The sequence below is a fragment of the Pelobates fuscus genome, chromosome 7 (genome assembly GCF_036172605.1).
Source record: "Pelobates fuscus isolate aPelFus1 chromosome 7, aPelFus1.pri, whole genome shotgun sequence".
NCBI lineage: Eukaryota > Metazoa > Chordata > Amphibia > Anura > Pelobatidae > Pelobates > Pelobates fuscus.
This window is the reverse complement of record NC_086323.1, coordinates 189,751,694-189,765,316: the sequence shown is the minus strand read 5'-3', so window position 1 is coordinate 189,765,316 and position 13,623 is coordinate 189,751,694. Positions and strand designations below refer to the sequence as shown.

At 46.7% G+C, this 13,623-nt stretch overlaps 1 protein-coding gene across 1 annotated transcript in view; it reads right to left on the bottom strand.

Annotated features, from left to right (window-relative positions):
- Window positions 1–8,603, bottom strand: part of LOC134569258 (L-selectin-like) — a 178,689-nt gene extending 170,086 nt beyond the window's left edge. Inside the window, exon 1 of the mRNA XM_063428173.1 lies at window positions 8,453–8,603. Coding sequence (XP_063284243.1) covers window positions 8,453–8,539 — 87 coding nt within the window. The 5' untranslated portion in view covers window positions 8,540–8,603. The remainder of the gene's footprint in view (window positions 1–8,452) is intronic.
- Window positions 8,604–13,623: the final 5,020 nt, after the last annotated feature.

Below are 13,623 nucleotides of genomic sequence, written 5' to 3'. Positions count from 1 at the left end.
CTTTCCTATGGGTGGTTTGAATGCGCACACGGCTCTTGCCCTCCGCTGGAGAAAGGTAAGTGGCTGAAGGGGTTTTAACCCCTTCAACCCTGTGGGAGGAGGGACATGAAGGGGGGGGAGGGGAACCTAATGACCCTATAGTGCCAGGAAAACAAGTTTGTTTTCCTGGCACTATAGTGCTCCATTAACCGTTAAGGAAATACAAGTCTCTCGCAGCCTGTCATTATTATGCAACGTTTGATTGCTTTGGACAATACTGTCAGAATTAAACTTCCCCATTATCTTGATGGCAGTGAAAAGGCTTTGGCTGATGGAAAAAATGGGGTGTATTTGTCACCTTATACCATAACGCAAAGTATCCTTGTTCATTTTGTAATTTTGGGGGGACTTTTGTCTTAATAGTTCCATTAATCCCGTGCTGTCCCGGACCAAGGCCATTCTTCTGAGACTTCCAGTATTCTAATTTAGAGGGATTGATTATTTAAGTTTGGGTGCTGATTTGGGTTGTTAGAACCTAAAATGTGTCTATACAGTGCTGCGTGGTTGTGCACACACATAAAAACACAGACACAGGGGGCGGAGCTTGACCTTCAATCTAGCTGGACGTGAAAAGCTTGAGCTCCTGAACTAATCATTGAAAATGCTTTCCTATGGGGATTTTAGCGACGCTGGAGGTCCTCACACAATGTGAGGACGTCCAGCGATGTTATAGCACAGATAATCTGTGCTATAATCCCGGAAGTGCCCTCTAGTGGCTGTCTAGTAGACAGCCACTAGAGGAGAAGTTAACCCTGCAAGGTAATTATTGTAGTTTAAAAAAAACTGCAATAATTACAGATGCAGGGTTAAGGGTAGTGGGAGTTGGCACCCAGACCACTCCAATGGGCAGGAGTGGTCTGGGTGCCTACAGTGTCCCTTTAAAAATTACAGAAAAAAGAAACAAGGGAACCAAGGTGCCACAATCACTACGGTACAGTTTTAGTTACCAGCTGGAATGGAGTATTCTCATAAAAAGAGTAAAGATTACAGAAATCATAACATAATCTTTAATAAACATTAATTAATATTAAAATAAACACACACACTCATGTGGAGAAGTGGTTGTGAAGTGCTGCCTAATGCTGCACATTGCCCATAAATCTCAACATTAGAAATAATGAAATCTCAACAAGGGGTAGGCAGGTCTAAAGTGTCATCACTGATGACATCACAAATGGACAGTCGAGTCTGGATAGAGGTCAGTATTGCAAACAGAACGTCTTTGTGATGGGCCCCACTCAGGGCAACCTATACACTAATGGCCATATGCATTTTCCATAATACAGGTGCATCTTTCGATCATTTTGCAGTCATGCTAGGCTGACCAGCTCGTAATTCACGTGGACTAGCCCCCATTTGGGGTGGATTTGCCCCCTGTAGGTGATGCTAGAAGGTATTTGGTGTCTGACCCCAGTGACCCTCATGAACAATTCAAATGCAGGTGACCTGTATCACCACTTCCCATATTATGATTGCTTTAGGAGATTTTGCCATTAAACCTCAGGGCGAGATTTTAAATAAGATGTTTTTTTTCTATTGTTGAAATGACTTATCGGGTAGAACTGAATTGCTCAAGTTCCATCAGTTGTGAATGCCATGTGAGGGTGCAGTAAAAAAAATTATTAAATAATAATAAAATAACATTATGATCCAATCATTAGATTTGGAACTCATATGAATCATAGTCAGAAGGGTTCCATGAGCTGTAGTGCTGATATTACTGGGAGTTGGAGTTAAGAAAATAATAACCCCACTGTTTTCAACACCTGCATTTAAAGGGGATGCTAATTTCTGTCAAAATAAATAAATAAATAACACGTTAACCCCTTCAGGACGGAGTCAATAGTGCACGTTCTGATCAAAACAAAACGTAAACAAAAACTGGAATTTGCGCCATATGTCTGTTCACCCGTAGTTCCCCTCTTTCATATTATATGCACCCACACTTATTATATATCATTTTGTTCATGAGAAACAGGGCTTTAATTTATCATTAACTATTCATATATGGAACATAATTTATTATGAATAAAATTAAAAAAAAATGTGAGAAAATAAGATTTTTTTTTAAATTTGTATTTCTGTCTTTTTTAGCTGTTAATGTCATAATACTGTTAGGTTTTACTGCAAAGAAATGCATATATTTGTAATCAGCGATGTGTCACGAGTACAACAGTACCCCCCATTAACAGGTTTTATGTTGTTTTGGAAAGTTACAGGGTCAAATATAGAACATTCCATTTTCAAATTGAAATTTTCCAGATTAGTAATGTTACCTTTGAGACGGTGTGGTAGCCAGGAATGAGAATTACCCCCATAATGGCATAGCATTTGAAAAATTAGACAAGCCAAGGTATTGAAAGTGGGGTATGTTTAGTCTTTTTTAGTAGCCACTTAGTCACAAACACTGGCCAAAGTTAGCGTTCATATTTGTTTTTGTGTGAAAAAAGCAAAAAACGAATATTTGGCCAGTGTTTGTGACTAAGTGGCTACTAAGAAAGACTGGACATACCCCACTTGCAATACCTCGGGTTGTCTACTTTTGCAAATGGTATGCCATCATGGGGGTAATTCTCATTCCTGGGCTACCATACGCTCTCAAAGGCAACATAACCAATCTGGCAAATTTCAATGTGAAAAAAATGAAATGCAAGCCTTATATGTGACTCTCTAACTTTCCAAAACACCATAAAACCTGTACATGGGGGGTACTGTTATTCTCGGGAGACTTCACTAAACACAAATATTAGTGTTTTAAAACAGTAAAACACATTACAACAATAATATAGACCATAAACGTGCCGTCCGCTTGTTTAAATTTTAAAAACGTCACTTTTACTTAAAATATCATCGTTGTAAAACAATTTACCAGTTTAAAACACTAATATTTGAGTTCAGCGAAGTCTCCCGAGTAAAACAGTACCCCCTATGTACAGGTTTTATGGTGTCTTGGAGAGTTACAGGGTCAAATATAGTGCTTGCAAATTAAATTCTCTGCACTTTCTCCCTGTGTTGTCAGGCATGTCAATCAAATTTTAATTAATCAAATCACATAATTACGTTAAAAGATTATTTAAATATACACGTAGAATTTTAATATATATGCATTTATAGGTATTTAAATTCTATGTGTTTACTAATGTAATCTTTTATATAATTATATGTATTTATCGATATATATATATATATATTTGCGGTTATTTCTATTTTATATATAGATAGATATATATAGAATGTCATTCTAAGTGTATTTTGTTACCGATATATATATATATATATATATATATATATATATATATATATATATATATATTAATAACAAAATACAGTTAGAATGAAATTACATATGCATATATAATTTATATAAAATTTTGTTTCAATATTTTATTTATTTATTTTATTATTTTATTTATTTATTATTTTAATTATACGTATTTATATATAATATATATATATATGTACATCTATTATATATATATATATATATATATAATATATATACATATTATATATATGTAACGTCATTCTAAGTGTATTTTAATATTAATATATATACTTATATTAATATTAAAATACACTTTGTATGACGTTATTTCAAACAGTCCCCCTGCTGGCAGATCCATAGCCAGCTGTAGGAGGCCATGTGATCGCTCTTTGAGATTTGCCGGAGGGGGGCTGCCTGGGCTCTCAGGCAGCCCCCCAGAAGAGGATCGCGGCGGAGGTGAGTACACCTCTTCTCCTGGGGGCTTAAGCCGTTACGACGTACCATGCCGCCGCAACGGCTTTAAAGCCCATTTAATGCGGGACGGCATGGTACGTCGTTAAGGGGTTAATATTTGGTTGTGTGAATTTGTGGTCATGGCAACTACAGGCTGGGGTATTAAATAGTAAGAGACAAAAAAACATTTGGGAAAAATCTAGAAGTTATCAATCTTCCAAATGTTTTGCTTTAGAAACTATTTTCATATTGACCCCTGAAGTTACATGCGGAGGATTCTGAGGAGCACCAACATGTATATATTTATAAAAAATACTAAAAAAAATAATGTGTATTTTCAGATTGACACCTGAAGTTACATGCGGAGGATTCTGAGTAGCACCAACATGCAGGGGCAGACTGACCGGTCGGACACTTCGGACGTGGTCCGAGGGCCCGTCCGGCAGGGGGACCTGCCGCTGCTGTGCACATTACATAATGTGCACGGACTTCAAAATAATTTTGCAGGCGATCGGGGGGCAGGCTTGGCGCAACAATATTTACCTCTATAGGCGGAGGAGGGGCCCAGTCCTGTACGCGGAGGTGCGTCGACGTCACTACGTGAAGCGATGACGTCGACGGGCGCCGCCTGCACGGGACCGGAAGCCGTGCTGTGCGGAAGGATTCTAAGTGGGGTCGGCCCTCTTTAGATCCCGCCAGCCAGCCAGCCAGCCAGCCAGCAAGCAGGCAATCAATGCCAGCTCACAGGTCGGCAAGGCCACCAGCCCACAGCCAGCCAGCCACAGCCAGCCACAGGCCCCAGCCAGCCACAGGCCCCAGCCAGCCACAGGCCCCCAGGCACAGGCCAGCCAGAAACAGACCCGCCAGCCACAGGCCAGCCAGCCACAGGCCAGCCAGCCACATGCCCTAGCCAGCCACAGGCCAGCCAGCCACAGGCCCCAGCCAGCCACAGGCCAGCCAGCCACAGGCCCTAGCCACAGGCCAGCCAGTCACAGGCCAGCCAGCCACAGGCCCCAGCCAGCCACAGGCCCCAGCCAGCCACAGGCCCCAGCCACAGGCCCTAGCCACAGGCCAGCCAGCTAGCCACAGGCCAGCCAGCAAGCCACAGGCCCCAGCCAGCCACAGCCCCCAGCCAGCCACAGGCCCCAGCCAGCCACAGGCCAGCCAGCCACAGGCCCAGGCCACAGGCCACAGCCAGCCACAGGCCCTAGCCACAGGACAGCCAGCCACAGGCCCCCAGCCAGCCCCAGGCCCCAGCCACAGGCCAGCCAGCCACGAGCCAGCCAGCCACAAGCCAGCCAGCCACAAGCCAGTCAGCCAGCCACAGGCCAGTCAGCCAGCCACAGGCCAGTCAGCCACAGGCCAGTCAGCCAGCCAGCAACAGGCCAGCCAGGCCACCGGCAAGCCCACAGGCAGCCAGAGGCCCCAGCCACAGGCCAGCCAGCCCACAGGTGCCAGGCCATGAGCAAGCCCACAGGCCAGCCAGCCTCAGCCAGCCCAAGGCCCCCAGCCAGGCAGCCCACAGGCCCCTGACCAGGCCAGCCAGCCCCAGGCGCCAGACCCCCAGCCGGCCCACAGGGCAGCCAGCCAGTCAGGCCCACAGGCCAGCCAGTCAGGCCCACAGGTGCCAGGCCACCAGCAAGCCCACAGGCCAGCAGCCGGCCAGCCACAGGCCAGTCAGCCACAGGCCAGCAGTCGGCCAGTCAGCCACAGGCCAGCAGTCGGCCAGTCAGCCACAGGCCAGCAGCCGGCCAGTCAGCCACCGGCCAGCAGCCGGCCAGTCAGCCACAGGCCAGCAGCCACAGGCCAGCAGCCGGCCAGCCAACCACAGGCCAGCAGCCGCCCACAGGTCAGCCACAGGCCAGCAGCCAGCCACAGCTGCCCACAGGCCAGCAGCCAGGCACAGGCCAGCAGCCGCCCACAGCTGTCCACAGCCACCCACAGGCCAGCCAGCCCCAGGCGCCAGGCCACCAGCAAGCCCACAGGCCTGCCAGCCCCAGACGGCCCACAGGACAGCCAGCCAGCCTAAAGGCAAGCCAGCCCACAGGCCAGCCAGTCAGGCCCCCAGCCAGCCCACAGGCCAGCAGCCGGTCACAGGCCAGCAGTCGGCCACAGGTCAGCCACAGGCCAGCAGCCGGCCACAGCCACCCACAGGTCTGCAGCTGCCCAGCCCACAGGCCAGCCAACCCACAGGCAAGCCGGCCAGCCATCCCACAGGCGCCAGGCCACCAGCAAGCCCACAGGCCAGCCAGCCCCAGACCCCCAGCCGGCCCACAGGACAGCCAGCCCCAGGCCCCCAGCCAGTCAGGCCACCAGCCCACAGGCCGACCAGCCAGCCCACAGGCCAGGCCGCCAAGTTATAGGCCAGCCCGCCCACAGGCCAGCAGCCAGCCATAGCCAGCCCACAGGCCAGCAGCCGGCCTCAGGCCAGCAGCAGGCTACAGCCGCCCACAGGCTAGCAGCTGCCCACAGGCCAGCAGCCAGCCACAGCCCAGCAGCTGGCCACCACAGGCCAGCAGCCCAGCCAGACGCCCACAGGCCAGCCAGCCCGCCCACAGGCCAGGCCAGCAGCCGGCCACAGGTCAGCCACAGGCCAGCAGCAAGCCACAGGCCAGCAGCAAGCCACCACAGGTCAGCAGACCAGCCAGCCGGCCCACAGGCCCCCAGCCAGCCCACAGGCCAGGCCGCCAGCCCATAGGCCAGCCAGCCCACAGACCAGCAGCAAGCCACAGGCCAGCACCTGGCCACAGCCACCCTTAGGCTAGCAGCTGCCCACAGGCCAGCAGCCGATCAGCCACAGGCCAGCAGCCGGCCGGCCCACAGGCCAGCAGCCGGCCGGCCCACAGGCCAGCAGCCGGCCGGCCCACAGTTACCCACAGCCGCCCACAGCCACCCACAGGCCTACAGCAAGCCACAGTCCTACAGCCAGCAAGCCCACATCCTGCCAGTCAAAGCCAGCAAGCCCACAGCCTGCCAGTCAAAGCCAGCAAGCCCACAGCTTGCCAGCCACAGCCGGCAAGCCCACAGCCTGCCAGCCGCAGCCACCAAACCCACAGACTGCCAACCAGCAACCGTAATTGAGGTAAGAGGAGCCAACTTGGCCTAGGTATCAGCCAGCTATGTTGTGTTGCTATATTGTGAATAGGAAGGAGAGTATTGGAGAGCCCCCCCTCCAGGCTCCATTAGACTCCATTGTAGTCTCTAATGGGGCCTGGAGGGGATTCTTTCTAACACACTCTCTAAAGGACACTGAGATAGCCTCTGTTAGAAAGACCCCCTTCCAAGCCTATTAGACTCCATTGTAGTCTCTAATGGGGCCTGGATGGGGATTCTTTCTAACACACTCTTTAAAGGACACTGAGATAGCCTCTGCTAGAAAGACCCCCCTCCATGGCCCATTAGCCCTCAATTGTAGTCTCTACTGGGGCCTCAAGGGGATTATTGTTATTTATTTTGCACCATTTTTTGCATTTGCTAATTATATTGCATTTGTTTAAAACTTATTGCACTTTTGTTCCTTGTGTCTAAAGATTGTGTAGGGTGTGGCTGGAGGCGGGGCATGGAGGCAAGGGTGGGGCTTGCTGCGGAGCATGGGTGGGGCCTGTAAGGGGGCCCTTGATTTATTTTGCCTGGGGGCCCTGAGGGTTCTCAGTCCGCCCTCGCCAACATGTATTTATATAAAAAATACTAAAAAAATAATGTGTATTTTCAGATTGACCCCTGAAGTTACATGCGGAGGATTCTGAGTAGCACCAACATGTATATATATAAAAAATACTAAAAAAATAATGTGTATTTTCAGATTGACATATGAATAAAAATAGGAAACAGGTGTGTGTTTCCGTTTCATGTTTGCTATGTATTTGCTGAATATGATTACTGACTAATACACACACAGCAATATATGTTATTAATTGAATTAGTTTATAAAATATCAGATTTCAGTTCTGGATGTATTTGTCCTGGTTGAATCACAATACTCTTCAGACATCATACAAATTATTTGTAGAGTCTGAAAACCTATCTAAACATACACCCAAGGATCTAGTTAAAGAACATATAAAAATTGACGTATCAGGAGCAATAAAGTTTGTTCAATACAATACAATCAACTTTAAAGTAACACTTCGATTTTTTTTTTATATATTAATATCTTTATGCTATAACACGTCATCTCATTATTTTTTTTTATTTTTTTATTGGTTAATGTTGAAATTGATGAAGAAATCACCGTCCTTTCCTATTTCTCCTTTGTTACAGTCAGTCGGATTGTCGGTTATCTGACCCAACGCTTACCATTTTGCAAGTTTTTTTTTAAATTGTGCTTTCTGTCTGCAGCATTTTATATTTTGATTTTGAAAAGCAACAGACACTTGTTTGATAGTGAGCATTGGGTCAGATAACTGACAATCCGACCGAAGATGCATTAAGATGACTCATAACAAAATCGGGAGTGCGAAAGGTAGGCAAACTATTTCTCAAAAAAAAAAAAAAAATTCAACAAACATAAATAAAAAAAAAAAAAGAAAGAATGAAATGGTATAGCATAAAAATTATTTTAAAAAAATGCGTTGACAGTATTCTTTTAAGTCTGGTGCAGTTACCCTGGCAGTAGCCTGATGAGTCTTAATGCATTACTCAGCTCTAAAATCCCTTTGACTTTCAGTAATAATAATTGCAGACACATATACATACCATCATTACTGTGTTTCTCCAGTCTTGCTTTGCTCTGACGATATGACGATAGCTGCAGGTGCTTGCTCTACAATGAGTGCAATACATAAAGATGCCTTGAGATCTTTTGCATAAACGTAAAGCTTTCTGTGTGAATGGGGCGTTTTAAGAACCACCCAAGTTGTGTCATTGATTGCAACACACAACCTCAGCTGTTTTGATTATTGTATGAAAACTCAGTTAGAAAAAAACGGATCTGCTGTGACAGAACTGCAAGCATATTTTCTGCACAAGATTATATGGAATGTGTACTCATCCAAATTCAGTCCATCAGGGAACTAAGTTAAAACTTCATATATTTTTAAGGAGAAAATTCTTGTGATTTTTATGTGAATACCATTAATTTTTTTTTTTTTATCAAGTTATCCCTTAATAATGAATATCATTTTTCTCCGCAAGGATTGGGGATCAGCAGATTTGATATTTCTTTACTTTGGGGTTTATTGTCTCTATAGCTACTATACCATTACTGACCCATGTGGATTTTTTTTCAGCAAACACAAAATTGTAGTGAATGGAAAACTAGAATGTACAATCCAGTCTAAAAGTGTTATTATTTGCTAAAGTGAGAATTCAAAGTGAATTTCAAATTTAAGGTCAAATCAGAACATTTCTCGAATATAGCTGTGCTTCAAGTATTATATGAGTCTATATGTAAACTCCACATATGCTGTCTTATTAAGAGCAAGTCATGTCGTATTAATCTTTTGTAGCAGACTTCATTCCCTTGTGTTCGGTTGTCCATACACCTTTGTTTGTCTCCCAAATGACTGGTGTGTGGTCCCTCTTTTTATAACTTAGGGAACACTGACCTCCCCTGGCTGTTAACCACAAATTAACAACTTGACACATTAGCTCGAGTGCTTTCCCTGGGTGGCCGCCATTCATATAACCAAACGCATGTGGTCCAGGGCATGGTGGCCATTTTGTCTCCCGAACACAGGCACACGAGGTACATGGTCATCGAACGCCTGGAACTATTTTCGGACGAGTTTTTTTTACAAAAACGTCAAATTTCAATAAAAATTGGCACTTTTATAAATGAACCTGGTTACACCTCCTGGGCAGACAACTGACTCTTTTGCTTTCTGGTTTAGTTAGCAAAGTGAAGTTAAACTCAAGAGGCAGCAAGCAATTGCCCAGAGCACCCATCTTGCAAAGACTTCTCATTGAGCTTTTGTGGAAAATCTGTGATTGGACAGCCACAGAAAGTCTGGGCGGAGTTAGAAGGGGAGGATTTAGAAAGAGATCTGCAGCTTTTGCAAGCTATTTTTAGATATACTACCATGAAAATACCTAATTAAATGTATATATGTTTCTATTGGGGGTATATCTACTCAGTGGCGTACTAAGGGGGGGGCGGCCCGCCCCGGGTGCCACTGACTAGGGGGGTGCCATGACGTCCAGTGTCATGTGTCACCCCCCATCATTACGCTGCGGCGGCTGCGCACAGCCGCAGCACCTTTGCGGCCCGGCAGGACTTACTTCCAGGATGAGAAGGGGGAGGAGTGTTGCGGGCCGCGGCTTCGCGCAACGTGATGACGTCGTGCGCAGCGCCGTCAGCCCGCCTTCACGGAAGGATCCAGCGGAAGGATCCAATATCCGGGCGGTGAGGCACCCAGTCGGTCAAGGCATCATCAAAATGTGAGTAGTCATTTTATGTGATGGGGCTAAATTAATTAAAGGGGGGGGGGGTGGATAATGGCCATTAAAGAATTAAAGGGGAGGGAGGTTTAATTAAAGGGGTGAGGATTAATTAAGGGGGTGAATTAAGGGGGTGTTGATTAATTAAGGGGGCTGTATTAATTAAGGGGGAGTGAGGATTAATTAAGGGGGGTGTATTAATTAAGGCAGTGAGGATTAATTAAGGAGGTGTTTTAAGGGGGGTGTGGATTAATTAAAGGGGGTGTGGATTAATTAAGGGGGCTGTATTAATTAAGGGGGGAGTGAGGATTAAATAAGGGGGTGTATTAATTAAGGGGGGTGTGGATTAATTAAGGGGGCTGTATTAAATAAGGGGGAGTGAGGATTAATTAAGGGGGGTGTATTAATTAAGGCAGTGAGGATTACTGCAACTGCAATATTTACAGTTGCAGGGTTAAGGGTAGTGGGAGTTGGCACCCAGACCACTCCAATGGGCAGAATGGGTCTGGGCGCGCGAGGGATCAGGAAGATCATCAGCAGAGGCAGTGCTCCCTCGCCGCCTGCCTCCTTCCTCACGCGGCCGGTATATTCCTGCAGAGTAGGCACCTGCTGTCTGGGACAAGCAGGTGCCTACTCTGCCTTGCTACCGGGGTGCCCTAGGTGGCCAGCTGACCACCTGCTGGGCTCCCTGTAACAGGCCATCAGCCTGCTCCGCGCGGCACCCCCCCTCCTCCTGGCGCCCAGGACAGCACTGCAGCGGCCGTTTTGCAAGCGATTTAGGGCGGCCTGGGGGGCAATTGCCTCCCTGCCCCCCGGCCCAGCCCGCCCCTGCCCTTCACTGTCACAGCAGAGAGCAGGGAAATGCGCCAAAAAACTGTAAAAATGTAAATTAGAGAAAAACTAAAACATATTTATGTAATGAGAGTTAATTGGCTCTTTTAATGCCCCCCCGCCCCCCCCCCAAAAAAAAGAAAAGAAACATTTTTGTTTTACAATGGAAATGCTGCAATCAAAGATGAATCTCCACCCTTTCAGACTATAATTAATGCTGCATTTCAAAACCTCTTTGTGGCGAAACCAACCTCGCCACTGGGCCCTGGAGGGGGCTGCTTGCCCGCCTCTTGCCTTTGGACTATGGACCAGACTTTATGTGAATGTGTTAACCCAGATAGCTGAGGCGGAGCTTAACTGGTGAAGAGAACGGTCGCATGTCTGCTGAGCTCCGGGCCTCAGCAAGAGAAAAGCCCGATTTACGCTTACAAAACGGGGCAAACCCACTATAGAGAGACCCCAACACCCAAACGAGCCTAATGGGGCGAAAAAATAAAAAACTAAAACCTGACAAGCCCACGAAGGGCATGGACATCGGGGAGTTATGGCGGCAGGCACATGGAAACTCGCGCTCCAATATGGAGTCTACACATGGCGGGTGCTCCGATTTCTATGCGGAGACGTCGGATGAGGATGAAAGCATATTCTCCCCGGACCGGCCTCAGCCACCGCCGGCACGATCGCAACCCCCGCCACCCACCTCCACCTCCACGCCGGTGAGCATGGAGGCCATCAGAGAACTAATGGCGGAGCATCACCGGAAAATCTCGGAGGATATCGCCACGATCAAGACCTCACTGCAGGGCCTGTCTGGACGGGTTGGAGCAGTCGAAAACACTGTACACACCCAATCCAGCCAAATACAAAGGCTACAACAGGAGGTACAAGAGCTGAAACTGATAGCTGGGCAGACTGATCTGCGTTTCGCTGAGCTCGAAAACAAACGCCGCCTGAAGCACCTTAAGATTAGGGGCATCTCCGACAACATCCCAGAGGCTGAACTGCCCCATGTCGCTAGGAGGCTCCTTACGGCTCTATTAACCCCGAGAGTAGCCAAAGCAGTGCAAATAGAAGGCATATTTCGAATTCCCAAACCCCCTAAGGCCCCAGCCACAGCGATGAGAGACGTCGTCCTGCAGTTCCAGTCCTATAAAGACAAAACCGCAGTCCTGGGCGCTATTAGGGACCAAGCGACATACTCTTTCGAAGACATGAATCTAACTTTCTACGCTGACCTCTCTGGCACGACACTGGCCTGGAGGAGATCTCTGCAAAGACTGACATCCCTCCTGCGAGCGCAAAACATCAGGTACCGCTGGGGTCCGGCTCATACCCTACTGATCATTAAGGGCGACACTACACACACAGTACGCAGCATGCAGGAGGCTCCGACAGTATTGGAGCAGCTGAACCTCCCGTTAGACTCGAATCTGCCGACACCAGCGGATAATCCTGTGAACCCACCGAACTGGGGCAATGCCAGCGCTGAAGAATTCATCCCTAGAAGACCGACAGGCGCACCTACCACCTGAAAATACTGGGACTGGAATTCATCTTGGCGAGACAATCCCCCAACACAGTACTCACCCTAGACAGCCATCTTTCAACGAACTCACACCCGGACTAGTGGTTGGCTGACCTCCCTCTCACAAACCGATGGACACACGCTCCAAATTGGTGCAGGGCACCACTATAGGGGACCCCTTGATACTGCTGCCAATTTTAAAGCATTAACTCCAGAACTTCTGGCTTTACCTAGATGCCAAGTTGACGGTAGCAAAATTACCTCCCTTTTTTTTTTTTTTTTTTTTTAAACTGTCAGTTAACATAGTGTGTTATATTCCATGTTTTTCTTTAACTCCCCATAGCCTGATCCCTATCATGCTTAAACTGTCGTCTGTACCTATATGCTTTTAACTCCCCTCACCAGTCAAGATCTATTTGAGCTGTGCTAATCTAACTACTTTAATAGGGCATACCAACATACTCTGTCAGCTTCGGCCCGTTTAAAGTACGCAATTCTATTAATATTCTGTTTAATTTTATTAGTATCTCTTATACTTTAGCGACAGGCTCCACGGCAGACGCAATGGCTCTAGATATACAAGCATGTAACTTTCATCACCTTGCTCTTTACCTTTAAGGCAGTTCTATTGGGCAGAGGCTCATGAGTTTATGTTTGCATTTTTTCTTAATACTGTTTTATCTTAATAATGTGTCAAGCTTGAATACTAACAACAAAAAATTGTGCAGTCTTAATCAATGTCATAATTATGTTAACCATTAGTGGCCGATTACTACTGATATGACAATACTGGCATGTATGTAACATTCATCCTGCACTCAAAAATAAAGAATTTAAAAAAAAAAAAAAAAAAAAATAGTGCTGCATATTCAACATTTTATAACCCAGATAGCTATACCATGGAGCCTATTCATATAATGAAAGACTTTAGCTCCATGGCAATTGTACTGTGTGAATAGGATCTGCGCGCTATTCGGTAGTTTTGTGCGCTCAGATCCCAGCTATCTGGGGATATGTGAAATGTCTGTGTGTTATGGATAAAAAGTAACTTTATGTATTTTAAAGTGTTTTATGTCTTTCTGTAACCATGTGGTTAATGGAGTCTGCCTCTAGTCCTGGATAATTGGATTAC